Genomic DNA, 27,933 nt, shown 5'->3' with positions numbered 1-27,933 from the left:
AGAACCTCCAGTACCCTCTCTGTCCAACCAGTGCTTCGTGTCCCTGCCAAGTAGCTGACACAACACACACATACTTTGAGATAAGTATTTATACAACTTCACAGACACTCCTGGGAAAGGCTGACACAGATTCTCCAGCTGTGCCCCTTTACCCAGACTATACGGTAGTAATTACTGCCACCACCCAACTAATAATATCAGCTACTAAAAGGCCCTTAAAAGGTTGTCCAATTATTACTGTGCAATATTATTATCCAATGGTAATGTGGCAATACAGTCTAAGGCTTATTAGAGTGGCCTATTACAATAACCTCTATAAATATGCAATGAACTCTAGAGCTTATCTCTACACAAACCAGCCACAGGAAAAGGTTTTAAAAATATTTAATAATAAATAATTAAAACACAAAACAAAACTACTACACCACAGAGATATCTAAGAGTTCAGAGATCACACAGAAACTTAAAATAATACAGTAGGACAGGTCTGATTTCAAAGAAAAATACCTAATTAATCTTTGCTAGCTTTAACTATTCCTACAAGAAATCACAGTGCTAAAAACTTACATGTGAGCATCAGGCAGAGTGCTGATAAGTCGGATATCAAGATCAAAATGTTTCCAGTCTCTTGTGAGAAATAGTATTTAAACATTACTAACAAACATGTCTCTAAGGCCCTCCCAAATTACATCATTTTTAACACTTAGGTTTTCCCAATATTCATATTGCATCATCTTAACACCTGGTCAGAACTTTACAACAATACAAGGCATTTCACATGTATATGCTAGCAGAAACCAGAGCAATAGAGCACCTTCCACATCTAAATTCTGGTCATAAACTTTAGCCTTAAAACAATGGGCATTAAACCTTCATCCAGCCACACTGGAGCCGAATTCTAACATGAAAGGGTCACAACATGCTTCACTGGGCCAGTAGAATGCAATGTTGTCACATATTTTGCAGTTCCACATTTCACAGTATTCTTTACACTCAAGAAACATGCCTGTATTTTACATTTATTATCAAGAAAACTTGCCTGTATTTTACATTTATTTACAAATGCCAGAATTATATATCAAATTCTGTTTGACTAGGCTGGCAGCCTTCGCCCATCTCTCCCCAATCGTCACACTTTCCACCAGCCATTAAGTCAGTAAAATCTGTTTCAGTCTTTGTTTTGATGAATCCCCTTCACTAGGGCATCTGTCAAACATAGCATAAGGACAACTTGTATTATGTTCCAAGGGTGGCTTGTTTGGAGGGCCTTCGCTATCTTACTGCTCCTTTTACATCATATGGCACTACCATGGCTGCTTTTCAAATCTACCAAAACTGTCCATTTGCTTCTATGTTGTACATAAACTTTTCAGGTCAGACCAACGTAGTCTGTTTGCTTCACTGATGGAATTAGTAGTAGCCTGATATACACAGGCTTTGTCTCATGTCAAATAAAAAAGTTACTTGTTAGAATGTGGTGCACAAACTACTGCCTCAGGTCTTCCATTACTCCTCTCTGATCCTGGATCAGAGAAAGAATCTTATGATCTCAGGCCTTATGTCACATTGCAGTTCATATCCAGCCTCACTTCTTAATCTTCTTTGTGTTATATTATTTACACATATGCATAATTTTATGCGAGGCCTCATCAAAATATCTCCACTCATTACACACCTATTAATTGGGTCCATATACACCAGAACTTCATCAATTCCCTTGTCTGCTTTGTTTTTCTGTTTGCTGATGCAGTTTATTTCCATCTTTCACACACAGAGCTTCTCTTACTTAACAAAACTGATCCTGATATGTATAATTTATTTATCGGCCTATGCCAGGTTTATATATCCATAGTCATAAAACACTTTCACTATGATTTCAGAAATCTGATAAGTAGCTTCTAAGGACTGAAAGATATAGTAAAACATCTAAGTTAACTTTTGCATTATCTAACTTTAATATCTTGATTAACTTGTAAACCCCCTCTGCAGTAAGGTGTAGTTAAATTATACAATTCTGAACTCCTTCTGTGTAAGAAATAACAGTAGATTACATTGTAACTTTCAAAGTATCTGCTGCTTTTCCTATTTCTTAGACAAAATTAGTGTTATTGCTCTAACCAGATGGCCTATTTGATGAGCACACAGCATTATGAAACAGCAAACACCATAGCCAATTAGCTCATCTTTAAAGGAACTGCTGGGGCATATCTAAGCTTTTATTAACAAAGAAATCTTGCAAAAGAAAATAATTTCTAAGGCATGAAGCCTTTCATCCAAAAAAGTGACTGTTTCTTGTTATGTTCATTTAGATGCTCTGCTCCATTTCCAAACATTCAGCTTCTTTTGGATACCCAGAAGACTTTGTAAATTATGTCATTACGTCATTATTCTTTACATCTGATGACCTATTATATTCCTCCATTACATCTTTAGTATTTTATCCTTTCATTATAATAAATCTTAGAAAGTGGGAGGATGCCTGAGGAGTGGAAAAAGTGTTTTGGTACCGATTTTTAAGAATAAGGGTGATGTGCAGAGCTGTAGTAACTACAGAGGGATAAAACTGATCAGTCACAGCATTAAATTATGGAAAGAGTAGTGGAAGCTAGGTTAAAAAGGGAGGTGATGATTAGTGATCAGCAGTATGGTTTCATGCCAGAAAAGAGCACTACAGATGCGATGTTTGCTCTGAGAGTGTTGATGGAGAAGTACAGAGAAGGTCAGAAGGAGTTGCATTGTGTCTTTGTGGACTTAGAGAAAGTATATGACAGGGTGCCTAGAGAGGAGTTGTGGTATTGTATGAGGACGTCGGGAGTGGCAGAGAAGTATGTAAGAGTGGTATAGGATATGTACAAGGGTAGTGTGACAGCAGTGAGATCTGCCGTGGGAGTGACAGATGCATTTAAGGTGGAGGTGGGATTACATCAAGGATCAGGTCTGAGCCCTTTTTTATTTGCACAGGTGGTGGACAGGTTGACAGACGAGATCAGACAGGAGTCCCTGTGGACTATGATGTTTGCAGATGACATTGAGGTATGTAGTGAAAGTAGGGAACAGGTTGAGGAGACCCTGGAGAGGTGAAGATATGCTCTAGAGAGGAGAGGAATGAAGGTCAGCTGGACTAAGATGGAATATATGTGTATGAATGAAAGGGAGGATAGAGGAATGGTGAGGATGCAGGGAGTAGAGCTGGCGAAGGTGGATGAGTTTAAATACTTGGGATCAACAGTTCAGAGTAATGGCGAGTGTGGAAGAGAGGTGAAGAAGAGAGTACACGCAGGGTGGAGTGGGTGGAGAAGAGTGTCAGGAGTGATTTGTGACAGACGAGTATGAGTAAGAGTGAAAGGGAAGGTCTACAAAAGGGAAGTGAGACCAGCTATGTTATATGGGTTGGAGACAGTGGCATTGACAAAAAGGCAGGAGTCAGAGCTGGATGTGGCAGAGTTAAAGATGTTAAGGTTTGCACTGGGTGTGACTAGGGTAGACATGATTAGGAATAAGTATATTAGAGGGTCAGCCCAGGTTGGACAGTTTGGAGACAAAGCCAGAGAGGCGAGATTGTGTTGGTTTGGACATGTACTGAGGAGGGATGCTGGGTATATTGGGAAAAGGATGCAAAGGATGAAGCTGCCAGGTAAGAGGAAAAGAGGAAGGCCTAAGATAAGGTTTATGGATGTGGTTAGAAAGGACATGCAGGTGTTTGGTGTGACAGAGCAAGATGCAGAGGACAGGAAGAAATGGAAACAGGTGATCCTCTGTGGTGACCCCTAATTGGGAAAAGCCGAAAGAAGAAGAAGATTATAATAACAATATTTATACGAGACTGCAACTTAATCAATGAGATCACATTGCATTTTATGGTGTTTATTTATGTGAGTCTGCATACTTGTGTGTGCTGCGAAGGGGCAAAGACACATTAACAAGGTGTCTACTAATCTAAGACAGGAGTCATTAATCCTTCCAGTACAATCATTTGAAGATTACATAGCAAAGCAGAAGAAAAAATAAACATGATTTTGACATAGAATATTATACATTAATTCTTATTTATTACTGACGTATTTAATCAGCAGTCTGTCTCTAATGGCAATTTAACTAGATATTATTGGATATTTCATCCCTCCCAGCACCTTATCATCATAATATTGCAATATACAACCTGGCTGAATATAGCTATTCATATGTTTGACCAAAGACTACCAAAGCTCATTGAAGATCTAAAATACATCCAGAAAGGTTTGCTGAGTCTGTTCAAAAGTGCCACTGACAGTAGCTCTATGCTAATGCAAGCCTTTACTTCTGTTTATTACTTAGAAATGAAACTGTAGTGACAACATGAAGCCTGTAAATGTTGTTATAACAACAGCAGCATGTTACTAAATTGAAAAACAAGTTATAATATCCGATTTACAATATTAATAGTACAGTTGATATAATCTGGTGCATATTTTGACTATTTTGTTACCAGTGCACCAGAGTTTTTCCCTCCATTCAAACCCTTGTTTGTTGTTGGTGTTTTGCAGGTTATTGGTATCTTTTACTACAAATTCTAGTGAATTCACATGGAAGGGTTACCTTTACGCAGTTCTGATGCTTGTGGCAGCCATGATACAATCCATCTTGTTGCAGCAGTATTTTCAGGGCTGCTTTGTACTTGGGATGCAGGTTCGCACTGCCATCACGGCCGCTGTGTATAAAAAGGTAATGCTCCACTTTAGATGGTGTGTTGTAATCTGTAATATTTATGGTTTGTATGAAATTTAATTAAAAGATAGTGCCATGCAAATGTCTATTTTTTTCTCTCCACCTGGTGTGTCACATGTAATATGTAACATAAACTAACTATTTCTGTCTTTGTTTCTTGCCTAAACATATGTCTTTAGTTTCTGTGCTCACCGTTTACATCTTTTGCGAAAACATATGTTATTTGCTTCTAGTATTTCTCACAGTGTCTGTTAAATCATACGGAAAGTTTTTCATAGAGCCAGGTCATGCTATAAGCAATGGGTAGTCATATCAAATTTACAGCCTTTCAAAAACTAATTAAGTAGACCACTAATTCTTTCTACAATAATCTGGCAAAAAGTCAGTGCAAGCCTTTAAATACAGATTGAAAACTCAGTCATTTTAAGAATCATTTTAAGGAAAACACTACCATAAAATAAAGATGTATGTATTTTAATTAAATCTTGATATTCTATGTCAATAATAAACAAAAAAATAACAGCACAGACAGAACAACGTAGAAGGTATGCTGATAAATACAAGGGAATATTACAAAATAAGCAATTCGTTGATGACCAAAAAAAGGTTTCCTAGAGAAATGAAAAAGCTAAAAGAAAAGAAACATCTCTAAAATGTGCCTTTTTCTGCTGGTATTTTTTTGTGAAGAATTTATAAGGCCCTGTTGGACATAAATATGCTGAATGCACAGAAGAATTAAAAGAAACAGTAAGGAGTTCTGATGTAGTGGATATGAAATTAGATGAAGTAATGGCCAGAGAAATTGAGACAAAATTAATAAAATCTCCTAAATGGGAATCCCCAGGCCCAGACACAGTACATAACATCTGGCTAAAACTAATATCTTTACACACAGATTTAACCCTGAGTAAGAATTACTCATATGTATACCAAACAGATACCAACCTGGTTAACCACATGAAAATTTATATTCCTCCTCCTTAAGAGTGAACCTGCAAGCCTTCTTAAGAGCAATAGACCAACAATCTGCCTTCTGACAATATGCAAACTATATATAGAACTGATGCAGACAGAGCTTATAGTCATTAGAAAAATCTCTATGGAAACAGAACAAAAGGGTAAGAAAAGAAAGTTGTCTGGAACAAAGGATCATTTGTTACTAAATAAAGCCAAAAAGAGAACTGTATAAATGGGAAGAGTTTAAGTATGGCATGGATAGATTACAAAAAAAAATGACAGCATCCCACATTCATGGATAAAGAAATGCTTATAGATGCACAAGATACACCCTACATCGATCAGTTACAAGTTACATTACAGTGACCATGAAACAGTGGCAAACCACTTTGCAAATGAGCCATGACAAAGGGTGAATTATTATTCCCATGGATAAAAATTCAAAGGGGGATATTTCAGGGTGACTCTGTCAGTGCTATTGTTTGGTCTTGCCCCTCACTCATTACGCTGTTTACTTAACATGTTAGGCTGTGGTTACAGTTTGGCTCCCAGAAAACAGCCTCGTTTAAAGATTTATCACCTGCTTTTTCTGGATGAATTAAAACTGTAGAGTTTATCAGATGAGGAGTTGAAAGCAGAACTACAAATGATTAAAACTTTCACAGATGATGTAAGAATGACATTTGGTCTTGATAAATGTGCAAAACTAACATTTAAGTCAGGAAAGCTGCAGCACGAAGAAAATAGCAGAGGACAGGAATGTGATTTATATGAACTTGAGCAGGAGGGACTGTATAAATATTCTGGAACAGATGAAGGATCAACAATAAAACATGAACAAATGCAAATAAACCTCAGTAAGGAATAATTCAGAAGACTAAAACTGATATTGAAAACTGCCTTGACATATAGGAATAACACTATAAACAAAGTTGCTCTTCCTGTTTTATCAATTAGGGGGTGACCAAGACTAAGGCTATTGGAGTGGCCTATACAGTGTCACCAAATACATATGCAAGTATTCTCAGAGCTTAAATATCACTAAACAAGCCAGACACAATTAAAAGGTTTAAATATATTTAATAATAAATAGTAAAAGAACAAGTCAATATTCATTAAGTCAAAACAGTGACTTCAGAGTTCAGAATCAAAGGAAATATTTTAAAACAAAATTGCAGGACAGTCACAAATAAATACAGAAAACATCTACACTAATCTTACTATATTCCTATCTATCTCTAAAAAAGATTACTGTGCCCTGATTACTTACCATTAGCAAGGCAAGTGCTAATGAGAGGATGTTTCCAGGTCCAAAGACAAACGCAAAATGCACAGACTTTCTCTGAGAGAGTTCTTAAATTACTAGCAAATATTACTGCTGGGTCAGCTGGATGACATCACTCTTTATCATCTGCCTTCAGTTCCCAGGCTAACAGAAACTTAAAATTTAACATTTCTCTGTGAAAAATACCTATCTCTCAGATGTGCAGCTGCTAGGAAGTCTCAGAGCAATAAAAACACTTTACATTTTAAACCTAGTAATTATTTCTGTTTCAAGACAATAGAAAGAAACTTCTAGCTCTAGACATCCCGTCTCCTTCAGTGAAACTGAGAGATAGACAAAATCATAAAACATTCTGATTCCAACCTATTTTTTGAAGCCTTGCAAGTTAACTCTGTATGTTGCAACTTCTACTATTAAAACATACATTTGCAAAAGTATATAGTTTATATACATTTCTGTTCTTTTCCAGTAGGGTACACTGTGGTTACATTGTTGAAGCTTAGTACATAATGTACGGTTCTGTATAAATTATAGCAATATTCACAAATAAGGTTCATAGGCTGGTACTAGGCTATCAGCCCTAGGGCCTATACAAGCCTTGCCATAACAATTCCCTGGCTATTTCTTCCCACAGTATTTACTTCCCTGGACCGCCGTCTAGCAGGGTGACTGATGTGACCCCCAGGGTGAATTTCCCAACCCCTGGGGTAAAGTTCCTATCTCCCATCCAATCATCAAAGTTCCTTTTGAAGAGGGCCAAAGAAGTGCTGTGGTTGACATGTATGGGCAGTCTACTCCAGAGTCTGGGGAGTCTACTCCAGAGTCTGGGGAGTCTCTGGGTCAGGAACCTATCCTTTCAGCATGTTTTGTTCATCGTGATGACAAGGTCTATATCCCTGGAGTGTGTCTCTCTGAGTGATTGGGATTTCTTTAAGTGTAGCATGTCCAACAGCTCTTGGTTTGACATGGCCTTGTATAAGCAGAGATCGCCTCTGACTAGACGATGTGCAACAGAGTATAGGTGGAGTTTTTTTTAGATGGTCAGCATAGGGCATCTGCTTTAGACCTGTGGTTCTTTTAGTGAGGTATTTCTGCGGCCTTTCCAGTTGTTGCAGATGTCTTAAGAGGTACATACCAAACAGGGCATTGTATTTTATAATGGTTCTAATGAAGGGTGTGTACAGTGGGACAATGACCTCCTTTTTTCTGGATGAAAAGCCCTTAGTGATGAGGTATGCCACATAGAAGGATTTCCTGACTGTTGTGGTGATGTGGTTATTGAAGGTGAGACCACTGACCACCTGTGTCCCTAAGTCTCTTATCACACTTTCAGTGTTTAGTGTACTGCCACCTATGTGGTAATTCATGAGTACATGTTTTTTTTCCTAAAGGGGATAACTATACATTTCTTGGCATTGAGCTTGAGCCCATGGCTCTGGCACCAAGCATAACATAGAATTATTTACAAAATTCCAGCTAGCTGGGCTGGCAGCCTCACAAGTATGACTGTCCTTTTGGCCTCCCATTAGAATGGTTTAGTAAACTTTATTTATACATGGATTTAACTTTTAATGAAATGTTTAGGTCCACTAGGCATGTCCTGCTTTCAGGAGAGACATGAGCTGGTACTCATACTGACTAGAGGAAATGAGGTCAAGGTGCCAGGGAAATTCCCCTTATCTTTTTGGTAAGTGTCATGGAACTTTGTACATCTTTTTGAAATACCCCTTACTCAGGGAAATGGACCCTCACATTAATTTATTTTCCAAAGAATGGCACCTCAAGAGATCAGTTCCCCATTATGTTTTATTATAATGCCATTACTCGAAAGAATTCCATGCATCTGGCCTGGGAATATAAACCACAGCCTTCTGACCTTCTTAAAAATGCTTCATTTTTTTGATACTAACTAACCATAGAATTAATGGTTAAGACACAGCAAATGATAGTTGTTATTTACAAGCAAGAGTAGAAAGATTTGTTGACTCTCTTTTGAGAATGTTTCAGCGCTGCTTGCCAGGCCATTTTCATGTCATACATCTCTTCATTTTCTGGTAGTTTACAACTGCTAAAGACACCTTTGAGTATGGCAATGGCAGAATCATAATAAGAAGACTGATATATTACCTGTCAAGGCATTTTATGATTTAATATAGTAGTTAGTGTAGTAGCTTTGAATGTACGGATATACATTTCACTTTGGTGCAGTCTTGAAATTTTATAAGAAACAATCTTACCTGGGATGAGTTGCTGGCTTGAGTGGCTAGTGAACTCCCCTAATCTTTCAAAAAATCATTCAGAAGTTTATTTTATGTAAATCAGGACAGAGTCAGAGTACCCAAAGGGATCTGAGACAGTTTCACATCTTTTACACTGCATTGTAGCATGTGTTTACCGTGGCTAGGCTAGCCACCCAGTGGTAAAAACCCTGTCTCTAGATGACTGTCACTGTTGAGGTGACACCCTGACTCCATGTGTAAAAATGTGAAAAGGGGGTTGTGCATGGATGACGTGCATGTTTCATATGAGCACTATGCTAGATAGTAAGGAACCCATGACATCTGCATAAATATCACATTTCTGAGGGGCACGGATTTTCTTTTTTTTTTGCAGGAAGACATTTATACATTCCAAACTTAGAATGTCAGTACTAGATAAACGTGGCATTTTAATAGAATTTTGCATTTTAGGATAAAGCAGGTATTCACCAGGTATATTTACTACTTACAATGCTGTCAGCTTCCTTTTGTTAGTGTTCTGCACCTACAATCTGTTTTACTTTTGCATATGTATATAATTGCACCAGAAAATTGTAAGGAAACCACAGTTATGATTGAAAATTACAATTAAAGAAGTCCACTAATGAAAATTTAATTTCTTATATATTTATCAGAGTTGCTGATAATCCATTATAGTTTGTTTTTTTACACTGAATTCCAGTGGAAACTGCTTCTTCCTTATTGAGGTTAAAAATGCTGATGGTATCAACCATGTGACTGGCAAAATACTTGTCAGCATTAGAAAGCAAGGTAATTTATATTTATTTGTGAGATAAAATGTCCTTACCAAGGAAAAAAGTATTTTTCAAAAGTGCTTAATGCAAAGCTGCTAAAATTACCATTCCTGCAAATTATTTGATAAGAAAAGCAGCTTCACATCTGTGGAACAAAAGCTAACTGACAGGCGTTGACCAGAAATCAGTCTTCTTTGTCAGTGTTGATAACTGTCTTAAAGGCCAAACAAACAGAGCTTGCCTAGTAAATAGGATATGACTAGGCCTGCAAAACTTTATTTCATTGTTGATAAACAATCTGCTCTGTTTTATATGATTTAGAACTTTAGCATGTTGTAAATGTGTTGTATAACACATTTCACTTTGAGCTACCCAAGAAAAAAGTATTGCTTAACCCACACAAAAGACTTTTATAGTAGCCATTACATTAGTTCATTCGAGTTAACCGCATAATAATAATATCAGCATTTCTTTCCAGTAACATGAATAATTTGCAGCATGTTCAGTTTTATTCAGCTTATTGCTCTTTATGTTTGTGTGTATGCATTTAAAAGATTAATCTAGTAAGTGATAACTACCTTATAGTCTGGGCAGAAGGGGGTATAGCGAGTAAACCTGTGCCAGGCTTCCACAGAAGTGTGTGTGTTTGTAAATAAATCAAATCTCAAAGAGTGTGTGTGTGTGTGTGTGTGTGTGTGTGTGTGTGTGTGTGTGTGAGCTACTTGGGCAGGGACACTAAGCACTGGTTAGACAGAGAGGGTGCTGGAGGTTTTGGATTGACCACTCCGCTGAGATATTAACCCTATAACTGTGCCAGTGGGGAGTCTTATTGGGGATCTGGAGAAAGTGGCAGAAACCAGCCCCAGACTGACCGTGATTTCTGTGTGCTCTTAAGGGAATTTGTACTTTACTCCGTGTGTGTACGGTTTACTATTGAAATGTCGAATGGCACTACATCGACTGTACTATAGTCGAACACGGAAGTTCGAAAATAGTAATGTCGACGACAAAAAAACAATCTAGGACTGTGTTTTAACATGGGTTGAGGTAGGGGAGATGTTTGTAGTTCTGAATAATACTGAACACCTACCTCGACCCATGTTAAAACCATTCCTAGATTGTTTTTTTGACGTCGACATTACTATTTTCGAACTTCCGTGTTCGACTATAGTACAGGCGACGTAGTGCCGTTCGACATTTTAATAGTAAACCGTATGTACTTATCATCCTCCTAATGTGCACGTTCCTCGCTGGTGCTAGTGGTGAGGATTGAGGTTTCTTGATTACTGGGCCAGTGCAGGGGCATCACAATGATATTTTTGCTTTAACTCCATGCTGTGGCAGCAACTTTTATCGAGGGCCTTTAGTAAAATAAGCATTTCCTATAGTTTACTGAGAACAGCAATGAGCAGTTTGATTAGTTTCTAAATGCATGCCATCTGACTGAACCATGCTGCAGAGAGAATGCTAATAGACAGGTTTCTAAATACATACCATCTGACTGACCCATGCTGCAGAGAGAATGCTAATAGACAAGTTTCTAAATGCATGCCCTCTGACTGAACCATGCTGCCGAGAGATTGCTAATGGACACATATCCGTTCTAATACCTGTATTATGCATTGTATTACTCCTGATCTTACCACTTTTTAAGCCTTCTTGTACATGTGCATTTTTTACATTGATGTTATATACTGTATAATTCAGTTATACCTTTAATCTCACTTTTCTGTTGTTACTATGTATGCAACCTAGGCTGAGCCTGCAAATGGTCAAATTTGATCAATGCTCTACCCTGGTAAATAAAATTAATTAGTTAAATAAAATGAATGTATTAGGTTGCACTGAATATTATTTGAGTACTGAAACAGGCCCTTAAAAATTGTGAGTTTTTAATTTAACAGAGAAATTTCATGTCATTATATTATTGTGTACTGTTCCATAATATGGCTGTAAGGTGAGAAGATATCACACTATTTTTCATTTTTTTGGCCTAGGCTCTGACCGTCTCTAATGCCATCAGAAAAGAATATACAGTGGGTGAGACTGTTAACCTGATGTCAGCAGATGCACAAAGATTCATGGATGTCACCAATTTCATACACCTGATTTGGTCATCACCCCTGCAAATTGCTGTGTCTATCTATTTCCTCTGGCTAGAGTTGGGGCCATCAGTACTGGCTGGACTGGGAGTTATGATCTTACTGGTTCCCATCAATGCCTTCTTGGCTACGAAGTCCAAAAAGATGCAGGTATTTAATCACATGTGCCTTTGGAGGCAGCATTTTCTGACTAAATACATGATGCTACATGTTACTGAAGCTTTATTTCATACACATTTATATACAAAATGGCACTGATTAAAAGTACTTTGAAGTAAGCATGCAAAGAAAAACACTATTAAGATTTAGTTTTAACCTTTAGAATAATTTTGGTACTAACACTTTACATTTTGGTAGAAATCATTTACATTGTTTTAAAAGTTACTTGTAAAACAGAACTTTTACAGCAGGGGCGGCCCGTGCTATTGGACTGCCGGACTGCAGCCCCCCCACCTGTAAACAATAAAAAAAAAGAAATAAAATAAAAATAAATAAAAAAAATAAAAATCACGGACTTTCGCGTATGCGCACTAGTCCGGACTGCTGCTGAGACAGTCTGGAGCATGTGCAGACTGTCTCAGCAGCAGTCCGGATTACGAAACATTTAACAACAGATATCCCAGACATCTATGCAGTTGTAACTGCATAGACTGTCACAGGAAAGGGAGCCAACTCGGACTGCAACGTCGGCAGGCAGACTGGAGTCTCGTCAGGGAAATCTCACGTGGTGGATGCGCACGAAGGGATCATGAGGTCGCAGGCATGGATTTAATGGCACAAAGGGATCATGGGCATGGATTGAAGGGATTGCTCCAGGTGTGTGTGTGTGTGTGTGTGTGTGTGTGTGTAAATGCCCCAGTTGCTATATACTGGTGGCAAGAACAAACTCATGGTGGTGCGGTAGGGAATACCTCAGGCTTGAACCCTGTACCTTGTATGCAGGTGTTAAGGACCTGAATTCCCTACCCACCACCATTTGTAAAAAAATTGCAGATTTTTGCCTCATATTTGATCTGATCTGTTCCTCATAATATCTGTGGTTTCTAAATGCTGCAATGCTTGATATTTGATGGTGCAGTGGTAGCATTGTTATCTCACAGGTGCAGATTCTCAGGTTTGATTCTTGGCTGGGGTGCTTTCTGTGTGGGGTCTGCATCTTCTCCCTGTGTTTGTGTGGGTTTGCTTTTGTGTCCTCCTGTGTTACAAAGACATGCCTGCATTATTTCTTCCTGGGCCTCTGCTTAAAATTGTTTTTTGTTCCAAGTCAGACTGTCCTGATTAACAAATGTTAAATAAAATTGACAGGCATTTCAATTTCAGACTTCAGGTTTCTGAATGTTTAATTCCTTACATATTTGATGGTGCAGTGGTAGCATTGTTGCCTAACAGCTATAGGTTTCCTGGTTTGATTCTTGGCTGGGGTGCCTTCTGTGTGGAGTCTGCATCTCATCCCTGTGTTTGTGTGGATTTGCTCTAGTGTCCTGCCATTTTACAAAGACATGTGTCTGCAGTATTTCTCCCTGGGCCTCTGCTGAAAATTGTTTTTGTTCCGTCAGAAGTAAAATTGACAGACATTTGAATTTCAGACTTCATATTCTTCAGAAAAATACATAGTAACACGACCTTTTATTATAGCAATTTTCTAAGTTTATAAGATGAATATTTGAAATTTGTCCTTATTTTTGGGACTATATTACCCCATTATTGGCTTTGTCCCTGGTTTTTGGGCTTTTGACCCCCCCCCAATAAATTTGGCTTTTTCCAGATTTCTTGTGCTGCGAAGTTGAGATGCAGGTGAGTATTGAGTAGATTTTACAAGGAGCTGAGAGCTGCAGGGGAAGAGAAGTTTAGTGCTGCTTATGCCAAGTCAGCTTGCATTGTTAATAGCACAACAGGTTGTGTATTTGCTTTTGATGCAGAAGGTTGTTGGTTCTACTCCCACAAGGGGTGGATGCTGCTGTACTGAAAAAGTTAAGATACTAACTATAAGCCTGTTATCAGTTTGCCATCCATTTCCTATTGCAATGTTACTAGCTTATCATACTTCTTCAGAGATTGTGCATATTTACTGATAATGGTGGACTGTAGAATTGTGCATATTTACTGATAATGGTGGACTGTAGAAGTTTGAGTAGACTTTTATGATGGAATTGTTCTGAAATGGGCAGTTTTGTCATTATGGGTGCATGCATTTTGTTTCATTGTTTACTGGAAAGATGTTCTGAATTGGGCAGTTTTGTCATTATTGGTGCATGCGTTTTGTTTCATAGCTTACTGGAAAAATGTTCAAAACAATAGGAAGGTGTATCAAAGAGCACATGTATGTTTCATATGCAAGGGGCCTATGATTTGAAAACAGCCCAGAATTAATCTTTATCTGCCACTGGTAAAATGTATTTTCTTTGAATGTGGGTTTCAATGCTGTTTCAATGAATGTGAGTTTCAAGGGCAGATAAGTTTTAATGCTAAGTTTGTTTAGCAGATGTCTTAGTGTTTGTGCTGTAAAATGCAAAATAAAACTTTTAAATGAAGTCCAAATCATCATAGAAGTAAATCAGTATGCACATTAGTGTTTATGGTAAATGGAGTGAAATAGCCAAGTAATGGATCATTGGAATGGCTGCAGGGGGAGGCTCCATTCGACCATGATTTTGTGAGGGGGAAGGGCGGCAAACTTAAAGACAGCCCCAGCTGAACTATACTTCCCAACTGTCCAGATTTTCAAAGAATGAATAGATTTTTGCTTCTTATTTTTGGTTTGTTCCTCATAAAATTTGTGGTTTTCTGGCAAATCATTTAGGAATTAAGTCACTAAATAATGACACACTGAGTTTCAGACTTCATAACCTTCAGAAAAATGCAGGTTAAAGTAAGACCTGTTGTTCTATCAACTGTCTCAGTTTATACAAGAGCAAGTTTTAGTACTGTTTATATGTTCCCCCAATATATTTGGCCTTGTCCAGATTTATTGTATTAACAGGTTGAGAGGTACATGCAAATAAATTCCTTTATAGAATTAGGCATAGCCAAACCTCTCAACTGTCCCTGATTTTGGCTCAAAATGTTGCTCTTCCCCCTAATAATCCCTCCGCAAAATAGCAATTTTGGAAGAAAACATGGAGGGTTTACAATTAAGAAATGACTGTAATAATCAGAGTTATAGATTACTTTTATTTCAGAAATGCATGTAGATTCTTTTATTTTGTCAGCTGCTCAAGTTAGCAGTACTAATATTAAAGTGCCCCTTCTTTGACAGGTTCCCAGCTGTATTGTGTCACTATTTTATATTTTTACATCACATTTTTGGTCCATTTTTCATAAAATTGTGTTTTTTTGGCAAATTAGTGACAAATCATTAAAAATTGAAGTTAGAAAATAATGACAGACATTTGAGTTTCAGATTTCATACCATTCAGAAAATTCATACTAACGCAAGACCTATTCTATTATCTTTCTAAGTTTATAAGAGCAATATTTAAAAATTGTCCTTATTTTTGGGCCTTTGTCCCACTTCTTTGTATGGCTTTGTCCAGATTTCTTGCTCTGAGGTTGAGAGGTATGACAAATGTGTCAGGGCCATCACAGTCAGCCAGAGACATTTCAAATTGTGACATACTTGTTGCACCCCACTCCCCCATGTAGTGACTCTGGATGTGTCGAAGCAAGGCAAGGAGTAGTTATGCAGTGTAAATGTGCAGAGTATCCCCCCCATCCAAGGTAGACACAAGTACTAGAGTGGCTTTTCATCTGTCCTTGATTTTTGCAGAATGGTCTGGTTTCTGTCATATTTTTTGTACTGTTGATTTATGCTTATTACTCAAAGTGCCTGTTGCTCTGTGTTTAAGTAACAATACTTTAATGACCATCAAGTAAGCTTGGCTGAGATCATAAGATGCAAGTAAGCTTTAATAAGCATACTGTTAAAGAATTGCTAACATTGAAAGCCTTTCTGTTGTTGCCATGTAGAGAATACTTAACTAGGTAATGTATAAGCCTTGGGTATTGAAATGCATATAACAGTATTTGTAATAAAGGACAGGATTACATTATTTTAAGAAGCTCATTACACTTGGAGACTTCCAGACATCTCTGCAGGCTTTACCCATAAACTAAACAGAATGCCAATCGTGTGGTCCATAACCCGTACAGTAATCCTTATTAAGCAATGTATCTTGAGCTTATTTCTTGTTTGCTTTTCATTTTTTACTTTGATCGTGTTTTCCCCATGAAACAAGTAGATAGTTGTCAGGCAGCAGGTCTTTTTTTGGATAAGAAACATTTTTACAAGTGGGGGCATCAGAGATTTCTACTTTCAGCATACTGCGGTGGTGGTGCTGCGGTAGCGTTGTCGCCTCACAGTTAGATGTTGCCCGTTTGATTCTCAGTTAGAGCATCTTCTGTGTGGCGGTATGCGTAAAATGGGCGTTCCTTCATTGAAGGTTGTGCATTAGGCCCGGCAAGCCAGCACGTAAAAATCTACTGCCAATCATTAGCGGACCGGAGTTCCGCTGTGGTGACCCCTAACCGGGAAAAGCCGAAAGACACAAACAAACTTGGTACTTTAATAAAGCTGAATATAAATTATAATTTATGGCATTCCATTAATTTATTTAAAAAATTATTTATTTTTTCATGCCTCACAACCTTTTTGTTTCCATCTAGATATTAAGTAAGCTGTCATGCAGCCAATGCATTGAAATATTTTTATTCTTCTACACTTCATTTTGTCTTGATTGGACTCATAATGACGGTTTGGCACCCAGGGCAGTGTATTTAGTTAGTTTTTGTGGTTTTGAGCATAGCTCCTCCCCTTTCTAGTTGGCCACACTCCTTCCCATTGACCCCACCCATTCAGCTGTCTCCTGCAGCCCCCCTTTGATTTGAAGTCACCAGCCGCCACTGTTTTACAGTATGTGCCAACAATTCCCTCAGAGCTAAGCACCCTTAATACCAGAGTACTACAGGGTTCAGTTCTAGGCCCCCTTCTTTTCTCAATCTTTGTTAATGACTTAACTTTACAAAGTATGTAATAAACATCACATGGTTACACCCTCACCTCAACCACTACCACATTCTCTAAGAGATTACATTAAAATGTTGAACACTGATGCCATAAAAAATGCTTGTCAAAACTTCCTAGAACTTGTTAGATCAGGCCTCAGCAGAATTCCCTGAACTTGCCTGCTCTATACATTCCTACAACTCATCAACAGCAAAACTGTTCTCAATCAAATAATGCTATATTAGCTTCTGAAAAAACATGCTGAATCAGCTTGTGAGTGGTGAACTCAACTGTCAGGAATATAGACTCCCCAGTCACCAGGCTGTACAAGGATAGGGTTACTGTGAGCTGCCTTTCAGGTGCCAGGATCACAGACAGAAAAGGGTCCTAAAGGCCCTAGGTAAGGGACACAAATGCGACTACAATGTGGTGGTGATACATATGTGAGTGAATGACTAGGGTCACAAAACACTAAGAGACATACAAAATGACTTGCAGGAAGTCTCTAGGCATGTACTGGATGCAGGTAAAACTCTGGTTGTGAGTGGAATCCTTCCTTCACCATGAGTGATATCTCAGTATAAAGAAAATATAATTGTCTTTTACAACTGGCTTAATAGATGTAATAGTCAGTGTCATTCTGGGGGGACATGTATCAGCCTGGAATGTGCATAGTCCTACTTGTTTTGCAAGGGATGGCCTACATGTCTTGTTTAAAGGATTCCGCATACTGGCAAAACTTTTGCTGCCCCCATAGTACTTGTTTTTTTTTTTTAACAGTCATCTAATGGGCATACCAGCTTAGCAAATTTTTCTAACACTAAACAAGATCATGTTAAGGTGACTATTCTCAATTACATTTCTCAATAACAAAATGCTCCACCTTGGGGCACTCCTACATCTGGTACATGTCCGCGTATTTGTACTTACAGAGACTTTGTTTAAATGTAAAGAAAGCAATTCCTTCGTATTTGGATTTTGCACCTACCATGTCTTCAGGTCTAGTGGAAACTGGTGTGTTTCTAGATTTGTCATGGACTACATCATCTAGCCAGATACCCAGAGTCACGCAAACAGCTTCCAGAACTTCAGTATCATGTTAGATTATAAATAAAACAAACAAAAAAATCAGGCAGCACATGAAATTCCCCAGCATTTCAGCTCATGCCTTTCAAGGGAACATTTTATTCACAGAAAATAATGCCTTTTATACTTATACAAACATATCCAAATTATCAATAAATTAATTAACTTAGTACCAATTCAAAGTAAAGCTGAACACAGTATTTTTGTTTAAGCTATTAGCTATCAGAATATTTAATGGTAAAATAAATTGCACTTCTAATGCATTCAAAGCCTTAAGCTTATCACCCATTCTACATAAACTAATGGCAGCTAAAACAATACATTTGAAATCATATACTCTCCCCATCATGAAAATTTATAAATTATAGCATGCTTTGCCACTGTACTATCAACATTTCCTTTTGTAACATCTGACACATGTTTCCTGTATTCTAACGTTTGCTTTTCTTCTAGTTTGCCCAATATACCACTTTGATACTGACCAGTCACATTTCATCCCACAAACCATGAGACTCTGACAAGAAAAAAATTCATTATTTTTTAACTTTCTATTATTAATAAACAATTCCCTTCTTTTAAGCATATAACCACAAATGTTGCATCTACCACAGGACTGCATGCCTAATGTGCCCAAATTAGGGTTCAAAACTGACTCATTACTTTATTTAACAGACAATATTTCTCCGAAATGCAGTCCCTCTTTAAATGAAAACATAACTTTTTTCAGGTAAAATCAGGTACTCATGAAATACCATGGCCATCTTTACTTTGAATTTGTAACATGTTATTAATTGATTAACTGATAATTTGGATAAGTTTGTACATGTATAAAAGTCATTGTTATAGATAGTGAATCAAAGGTCCCTGTGGAAGCTGTAAGACGAGGGGCTGGAGAATTTCATGCCCTGTTTGATTGTTTTATTTTATTTATCAGTAATAGTTATTTTAATACTGAATTTTCATTAATGTTAGATTCTTGGAAGATTTAGAGGAAATTCCCATAAGCAATAACTCCATAGTCCTAGGACTGGAGTAATCGTACCTCTAATTTAAGGTATGCCCCAAATTTTTGCATATGATAAATAGGAATTCTGTGGATCAAATAGTGAGTGAATCTAGTACATGCCAAAGTATTCTGGATCTGATCTTCACTAATATTGTCTCTACCTGCTCCACTCGTCTAGTGTCAAGTCAGAAAATAAAATATTAACATTTATACTCAAAACTACCATATTCCTCAAACCAATGTTTCCATTTTCAAGGACTCCAAAAGACATCCTAATACAATTATATTATAAAATCTCTAAATTTACCCATCAGTACATTGCCCTAAACACAGTGACTAACTTGACAGTTATGTAAAAGATTCTTGAGATTTCTTATAGGTTCATAAGTGTTTACTAGGCTAACAACCACAATGGTCTTTTTAAGTCTAGCCATGTATCCCAAATTTCTGACAAGTTCTGATAACCTTGATAAGTGTAAGCAGGATTTTTTGAGTTGAACCATTTACAGGTTACCTGTGTCCATTAGAGACATAGGTGCCAAACCAGGGATGAATTTTCAGTTTCCCATCCAATTGTCCAAGTTGCACTTGAATTGGGTTAGGGAGGAACTCTGCTTCACATGGATGGGGAGCCTGTTCTATAGATGCAGTAGTCTGTGGGATACATACCTATCTCTCCAGCAGAACCTATTTATATCACAGACAAGTAACCCAGAAATTACTTAAACCTACTACAGGTTTGGTCTTTCCCTGCTACTTATTACGTTTTTACCACTAGGTGACAGTTTCTGCCCATACAACCCCAGTTTATCAGTCCACTCCCAACTGTTTTTTAGTTTTTACACTAATAAGCTGGCTGAAATCTAACATCACTAAACTGTAAGTATCTTCTTTCTACTTGCACAATTCCTCTTGAAAAGCTAACCTACTCTACCTTGCCTGACACTTGTAGTACAACTCTTTCTGCTCTCGCTAGTAAACTACACTCTGCTGATACTTTTTTTCTGCTGCACTCACAGGATTTGGCTCTTCCTGCTCTGTTCACCCTGCAGGCTCACTCCGCTTCCCTACCCTACCCCCAATTCCCACCCCCCAGTGCTCTTACCTATATCCTGGCCTTACCACATCCCATCAGCTTAATTAACCAATCCTCATCCTCTCCTCACTAACTCTCCCTCACACAGCACTCCTACGTACACTCCTACAATTACACCCCTCCCTTACATTTCTACTTTCCCCCTCTCTTCGCTAGCTCCAATACAACTCCAAAATTCATTACACACTCACTTACTTCCAATAATTCCTCTATTATTTTATAACACATTACCCCAATCATAACACTCAGTTTCCATTATAAACCATACTTCTCTCTCTCTTTCTCCTCAGTTTCCATTCTAATCTATACTGCTTCCTCTCCCTCTCATCTCTCCTTCTCCTCTCTGACATGTTCTCCTTACAACATCAAATCCTCCATACCCCCTACCTCCTACTTCTACTACTAATTCCCCTATACCAAGCCACTTCTTATACCTCCCTTGCCTGTCCAATTCTACCAACAAAAACAACCTCTGAAGTCTCTCCCCTGTATCCTCACTCTTTCCACTTTATCTCCCCTTCCCTCATTCAATCCAACCCTCTGCACCTTTTTCATCCTAAAATCTTCTCCACCAAACCCAAAATAGTGTCACCAACTCCAATCTGTAATCTTCCCAAACCTACTCCCTACAAGCAAAAATGGCCAAAGGATGTCTCCTCTAACAAACTATTCCTAGCAGGTGACATCCACCCCAACCCTGGTCCCTCAACCTGTAACAACAACTCCAACCCCATAAATATTCCACCTCTGATAACACCCTAAAGATCTTCACAATTAACACTCAGAGTCTTAACAATAAATCTCACCTATTCCATACCTGGTTAAGCCATAACCAACCTGACATCCTAGCCTTCTCTGAAACCTGGCTCAAACCCTCCATCTCTGATTCAGAGATTCTGCCCCCTGGATTTCATATTCTAAGAAATGACCATGTAAGTAAAAAAGGTGGTGGCACCGCTTTAGTCTGTTCTAATCTGCACACCCTAGTACCCCTCCAAACTCCTATCCCCCAATTCAAGAACACTGAACTAACCGCTGGACTACTAAAATTAAACAAGCACAAAAACATTTGCTTCATTGCCGTCTACATCCCTCCTGGTAATAATATACCAATACTTGAAGAAATTCTCATATGGGCTTCCACAAAACTTACCTTTAAGACTTGCATCTTAGGAGATGTAAATATTGATTGGAACAAACTCAATATCCCCTCTCCTTCCCTATCAACCTTTACAATTTCACTCAGACTATCCTCTCTATCACCCGACCCAACAAAATTAATCCCCCTGGAACCACCCTAGACTGGATCCTAGTCTCTAACCCTAATAAAATAACCAAATCTGGCACAATTCCTGATACCTTTAGTGACCATCTACCAGCCTTCATTCATCGCTCCACCAGCTCTTCTCCACACCAACATCAATATATCCTTACTCGCAACCTTCGCAACTTTAACCCTACTACTTTCTCAAACATATTCAAACAAATGAACTGGCATACTCAATACACTCTTCCCCTTGATAAAGCTATAGACCATTTCAACTCTGTCTTCCTTGATACCTTAAACTCTGTAGCCCCCCTTAGAAATAAAAGAATCAAAATGAACATGGTTCCCTGGCTCTACAAAGAGACCAAACAAACAATGCACCAAAGGGACAAACTGTGGAAACTTCACCAAAAAACAATTTACCCAGCACCTTGCTTCAATATAAACAGCTCAGTAAACTCTCAAAAAAGCTAATCAACAAGGACAAAAAAAACTACTACACTAAGCTTCAGTCTAATAACTATAATAATCCAAAACAATTCTGAAAGACAATAAACTCACTTCTCCATCCAGGATCAAAAACTAATCCATGTCCCAACCCAAGTAAAACTGACCATCAACTAGGTTCTGAATTCAATTCCTTTTTCATCGAAACCATTTCCTCCCTCACAAAATCTTTTCCCAACAACAACCCAGCTACCTCTCTCCCTCCCCCTTCTAACCTTCCAAATAACCTTCCTTCTCTATTCGAGCTTAAATCCGTCTCCACAACTCTCATAAAAAACTCCTATCCAAACTTAAGCCCTGCTCTAACGCTTCTGACAATATTCCCTCATCCTACCTAAAACATGCCGCAGATGGCATTGATCTCCCAATCAGTATCATTATAAACAGATCAATAAAAGAATCCTATGTCCCTAAACTCTGGCACTCAGCCTTCATTCTCCCACTCCATAAGGGAGGAAAAAATACCAGCATCTCAAATTTCCGCCCTATTGCCTTACTAGCCCCAATTTCTAAAATCCTTGAAAAGTACATCCACCTCCAACTTATGCCATTCCTGACCCAAAACAATCTCCTCACACCTACTCAGCATGGCTTCTGCCCTGGCCACAGCACCATAACTGCCCTAATTTCTTTCTTAGATACTGTCAACCAAGCCCGTGATTCAGGACAGCTAGTTTATACTCTTCTTCTTGATCTGTCCAAAGCATTTGACACTATCTCCCATAACCATCTGCTCTTTACATCTCCCCTAAAACTCTATCCTGGTTCTCCAGTTATCTATCAGACAGATCTCAAGCTGTCAAATGGAAAAACTCCATCTCTTCCTTCTTACCCACCCCCACAGGTGTCCCACAGGGATCCATCCTCGGATCTATGCTATTCAACATCTTCATAAATAACTTTCACACTGCTATTCCTGACACCAAAATCATTCAGTACACAGATGACTCAACCCTACTCTGCTCTGCCTCTAACCTCTCTGAATTGCTCTCTAAAACCCAAACTGCCTTCCCAAAAACTGAAAACTGGATGCACCAAAACCACCTCTGTCTTACGGCTAGCAAATCCAAAATTCTACTATTCCTATCCACTAAGAACTATTCCTTCAATAAAAATGATTTCAAAATCCTTAGCCAAACCAAAACACCTATAGAAGTCATCCCATCCACTAAACTGCTAGGTATAATAGTTGATGAACACCTAAAATTAGATTTACATGTACAACAGAACATTAAAAAGACCCACCAAAAGCTAGGTATGCTGTACAGAAACTATCACTTTCTCTCCAACTCCACTAGACACGCTCTAGCCTCTACTTTTTTTCCTTCCTTCCTTACTATATGATGCTCCACTCCTAACCAACCTGTCCTCCTCCATTACCTCCAAACTAGAAAGGTGCTACAATAAAATCTCTAAAGTTGCCTCCAAATCCAAAAATTCCACCCACCACTGCCTCTCCCTACAAACCCTGAACTGGCTAGAACTTCCAAACCACCTAGATTACCTACAACTCTCTACAGCTCATACACTCATATTTCAGCCTACAAAATGCCCTGCTCTAAATAATATCCTCCCCCCCATATACCCAACAGAACCCTTAGACCTAAACATCAGAACTTAATAGCTATGCATAAACCCAAACATCCCACTGGCTAACTGCTCCTCTCCTATGGTCTAGGCAAAAAATGGAATTCCCTTCCTCAATCTCTAAGAAGCACCCAAAACTATGAAAATTTCAAAGCCCAGCTTTTCATACACCTGTCTACTAAATGAAAATGCCCCTGTCTACTCCCTACTTAAGCTCTGATTATCTTAAGCCTTAAGAGTCTCCCCCTTTCAGCACATAATCCCTCCTTACTTAAGTATCGATCAGTTCAAGCCTTAAGAGTCTCCCACTACTGGCACATAATCCCTATATACCTCACTCAGAAAATACTCTTTCGTCTCTATCAAGTCTCCCTGCACTCTCCTGTTGCTTTATTCCTCTCCTTACTTCCCCTACTCCTACAGCTATTTTTGCTCAAGAAAACTTGTAAATATTGTAAATATAGAGTTCTACAGAATTGTTTCTGGTACTAAAAGTACCTCTTGTTATAATATTTGTAAACTGTAAATGCATTCTCAGACCTAGCTTGTATTTCTTTAAATCCTGTATGTAAATTGTTCTTTTTAATGCATTCTCTGAGCTTTTCTCCCCAGGCCTCCACTGAAAACGGGCCATGTTGACCCAGTGGACTTCCCTGGTAATCAAACTGGAAATAAAATAAATAAATAAATAAATAAGTCTTTAGAATGGGTAATTTCAGTGCTGTTTGTTTTGTGAATATACAGGAGGTCCATCAAAGTTGGGTCTGACAATGCCCTGTATGCCAGGCATAGATCTTCCTTCAAAAGCCCGTAGGTGACAGAATACAGGGATAGGTCCTTGAGGCAGTTTGCACAGGAAATTTTACTTACGTCCTGTATTCTTTTAGCGAGGAGCCTCTGTGGATGTTCCACTTGTTGGATATGCCTGGTTAGGTACATACCAAAGGGGGCATTGTACTCAATGATAGGTCTGACAAATGCCGAATACAGTGGAACAATGACTTCCTTGGACTTGGATGCAATACCTTTATTTATAAGTTGCGCAGAACAGAATTATTTCCTCACCACTGTACACACATGATGGTCAAAGGCTAGATTACTATCTATGTGTGTCCCTAAGTCCCTGACTACTGGGTCAGCTCTAAGAGGTGTGTTGTCAATATGATAGTTACCAGGGATGGATGCCTTTTCAAAGGATACTATTATGCATTTCTTGGCATTTCGTTTTACTCCATGGCTCTGACATCAATTGTTTGTTGGTGTCAGCTCCTCTTTTGTGTCAGTGTGAGATTTAATGACAGCTTCTAATTTATAATTATCTGCAAATGTAGTCAGAGACCACAACATTGGCCTTGACTTCTGAGAAGTAAATGCCGAAAAAGAGTGGTCGAAGGACTTATCCCTGAGGGACTCCACTTGTGACTGGCCTCCTTGTAGAGGTGGACTCCCCAATTCTAATTTCCTGCATCCTGACTGTGAGCCAGTTGGCTATCCACCGGGTGACATATGTGTCTGTACCTAACCTCTTGAGTTTGTCAACAATGCCCAAGTTGGGTATTGTGTCACATGCCTTGGCCAGGTCAATGTAGGCAGTATGAACAAATTTGCCCTCATACATTGCTTTGGTGACCTTCTCAAAGAGGTCCACTAGGCTGAGTATTCATGATCTGCCTTTGATGAAACCAAACTGGGTAGGATTTAGTGTCTGGAGGTTTACTATAACTCCATTGCTTTCCATGGCTTTACATATAAGACTAGTGAGACTTATGGGTCTGTAGTTTCCATGGTCTGTAAATGGCCCATCTTTGTGCAGAGGGATGACTGTTGCCTTTTTCCATTCATGAGGCACGAAACCTGTTTGGAGGATCCAGTTATATAGTAATTCCAGAGGCCCTGATAGGTCATGTTTCATGCTGTTTAGAAGGCATCCTGGGATACTGTGTGGACCTATTGATGCAGTGTTCTTGGTCTTAGAGAGAGCATTAAGGACCTGTTCCCTAGTGATAGTAGGAGGTGTTATATTTGATGATATTTCCTGATGAAAGTTTGAGGAGGAGAGTGGGGTTGGGCCTGAATTTATCAGCCAGGAGGTTTGCTATGTCTTCTGGTTCAGTATAGGTGGATCCATGAGCTCTGCACACAATTGTGTATTGCCTTTTAGGTTGCGAACATAGCTAAACTTAACTCAAATTTGGCTTTGGTAGACTATTTGTCCTCTGAGTTGTTTAATTTGATGAGAGTACTTTTTTTCCAGCTGGGTGCTGCACCTCCTGATTTTTGCCATGATTTTCTTCCTCCTGTTATACAGCCTATTGATTTTGTGATTCCACCAGGGTGGCTTGTGTTTTTGAGTTAGTTCTGTACTTCTTCCTGGTGGGTACAGCTGCCTCTATGTAACTATTAACATGCTTGTACAAGGTTTCTTAGTCAAATTACTTCATGCAGCATTTTTGAAATGGTTGTTTTTATGTCTACCTTAGACTTTCAATCTCTATTACATGTTTTTCTTTTAATACTGGTATTGATTTTTATTAGATCATAATTAACTTTGTTTTACTTATACTACATGTATATTTACTTTTAGAAATTATTTTAGAAAACAAATCTATTTTATTTTTTAATTTCAAATACTATCCATAGCTTAAAGGTGTTACTACTGGGGCAACAACTGTATCTTGTTTTGCAATCTAATTTTCGGTTGGTGGGAAAAATGCATTTTAACCAAAGTTCTTTTATTTAGAAATGTAACCTAATTTAAAATGTTCATGGGGTAAGTTGTTTTGTGTGTGGCAAGGAACCATCTCAGGGCATGAATTATTAAACAGTTGAGCGACCACCTCATTTTCATGGCTTACCTTGGGTTGCAAAGAAATGCGACTAACTTTTTGGACCTTGAACTAGCCATGGATATTCTGCATAGGTATGATAGTAAGATTTATAGATAAAATACATCCGTTTATAGTTAATTGCATTTTTCCAGCAATCACCCCTTTTATAAAGAAAAAAACATACTGCACAGGCATTTGATCTGTGCATCTGTTTTAATATTCAAACCAAAAATGTGCCAGCACATACACTGTGGTTCAAGATCTCATTTAATGTTCCAAAACAAAAATTAAATTCAAATGAATCAAACCGGTTTCGACAAACGCCTTCTTCAGTGACAGAAACAAAAGTATAAAATAACTGGAAAACACATGTGGTTTAAATACAGTGCCATCTTGTATGTACCCATATGATTGGATGAAAATTAATTAAAAAATGCTCATTTAGTCCTGGTGGGAACAACCCACGCAACTTGACTATCCACTTTATTATATTGAGTCACACTAGCTAATTATGGATTTGGCGTCTATTATCAGAGGGCTTTCCTCGAATTCTGAGGACCTTGGAATTTTTGGTTTGGGGTCCAAACTAATAATAACCAATAATGGGAACAGTAGTTCTGGTATCCATGAGCCTGGTCAGGAGTGCAAATCAGCTTTTATTAAGCTTACCAAAGAAATGAAACAACTGAGAAGTAATATGTGGCATCTTAGACTATTTAGGGCCTACCAACAGAAGAAGATTGTACCAAGGGGGCTCAGAATAAGGCTACGGCCGATGGCATCACAGCCAGATCAATCACTGCTAGATCAGTGGTTTGAAGTGCTGCAACAAGCCTTTATGGGCTTTGTGAATGCATTAGCAGCCCACTATGAGAGAATGATAGAACAACAAACCAAAGAGGTACTAAGCATAAGTGAGGGGTTTCAGAATTATACTACTTTGCCATGTTATAATTCTTGTATTAACCAACTCAATCAGGATCTTTGAGTTGGAAAATGTTTTGAAAGATAAAAAAATCAAGAAGTTTAGAAGAGATGTGGGGGACTACGATAGAGGAAAACCCTTTGAGATTCATCAGAAGGTTCAATTTCTGAACCCAAATCATACCCATAAAGGGCCCAGACCAGCCAGGACCAAGTCCATATTGAAAAAGAGGAATAGAGAAACAGTCACCTCTGGTGATGATTCGTCCTCTAACACAGATTGGGAAGATAGCCACACGAGGACGTCTCCAGTTCCCAAGAGGAACAATATTGGGAACAGTCTGGAAGGGGGGCTTCCTTTGGGTTCAAGTCAAGAAGAAGAGGGGGGAGGAAAGACAAAGGTACCACCAGATCTCAGGGGCATTCTGAATATCATGACCAAGATTTAGATACTCATTATGATAATGTACATAATGTTTCCTCCTTGATACTTACAGAATTGGACATCAATGTTCTCAATAAAGGTCTAAGTTTTGTACCGGGTTTTTGTGTACCAGAACAGTTCTTTG

At 38.4% G+C, this 27,933-nt stretch overlaps 1 protein-coding gene across 1 annotated transcript in view; it reads left to right on the top strand.

The window, feature by feature from the left end:
• The window catches only part of ABCC2 (ATP binding cassette subfamily C member 2), an 833,283-nt gene that overhangs the window by 242,087 nt on the left and 563,263 nt on the right, over window positions 1-27,933 (top strand). The window contains exons 9-10 of the mRNA XM_044055642.1: window positions 4,524-4,701; window positions 11,957-12,211. Of these exons, the coding sequence (XP_043911577.1) occupies window positions 4,524-4,701; window positions 11,957-12,211 (433 nt within the window). The remainder of the gene's footprint in view (window positions 1-4,523; window positions 4,702-11,956; window positions 12,212-27,933) is intronic.

The sequence above is a fragment of the Protopterus annectens genome, chromosome 14.part0, assembly GCF_019279795.1.
Source record: "Protopterus annectens isolate FY-2018-M chromosome 14.part0, PAN1.0, whole genome shotgun sequence".
NCBI lineage: Eukaryota > Metazoa > Chordata > Ceratodontiformes > Protopteridae > Protopterus > Protopterus annectens.
Note: the sequence above shows the minus strand (reverse complement) of the source record. Positions and strands in the feature narration are given on the sequence as shown.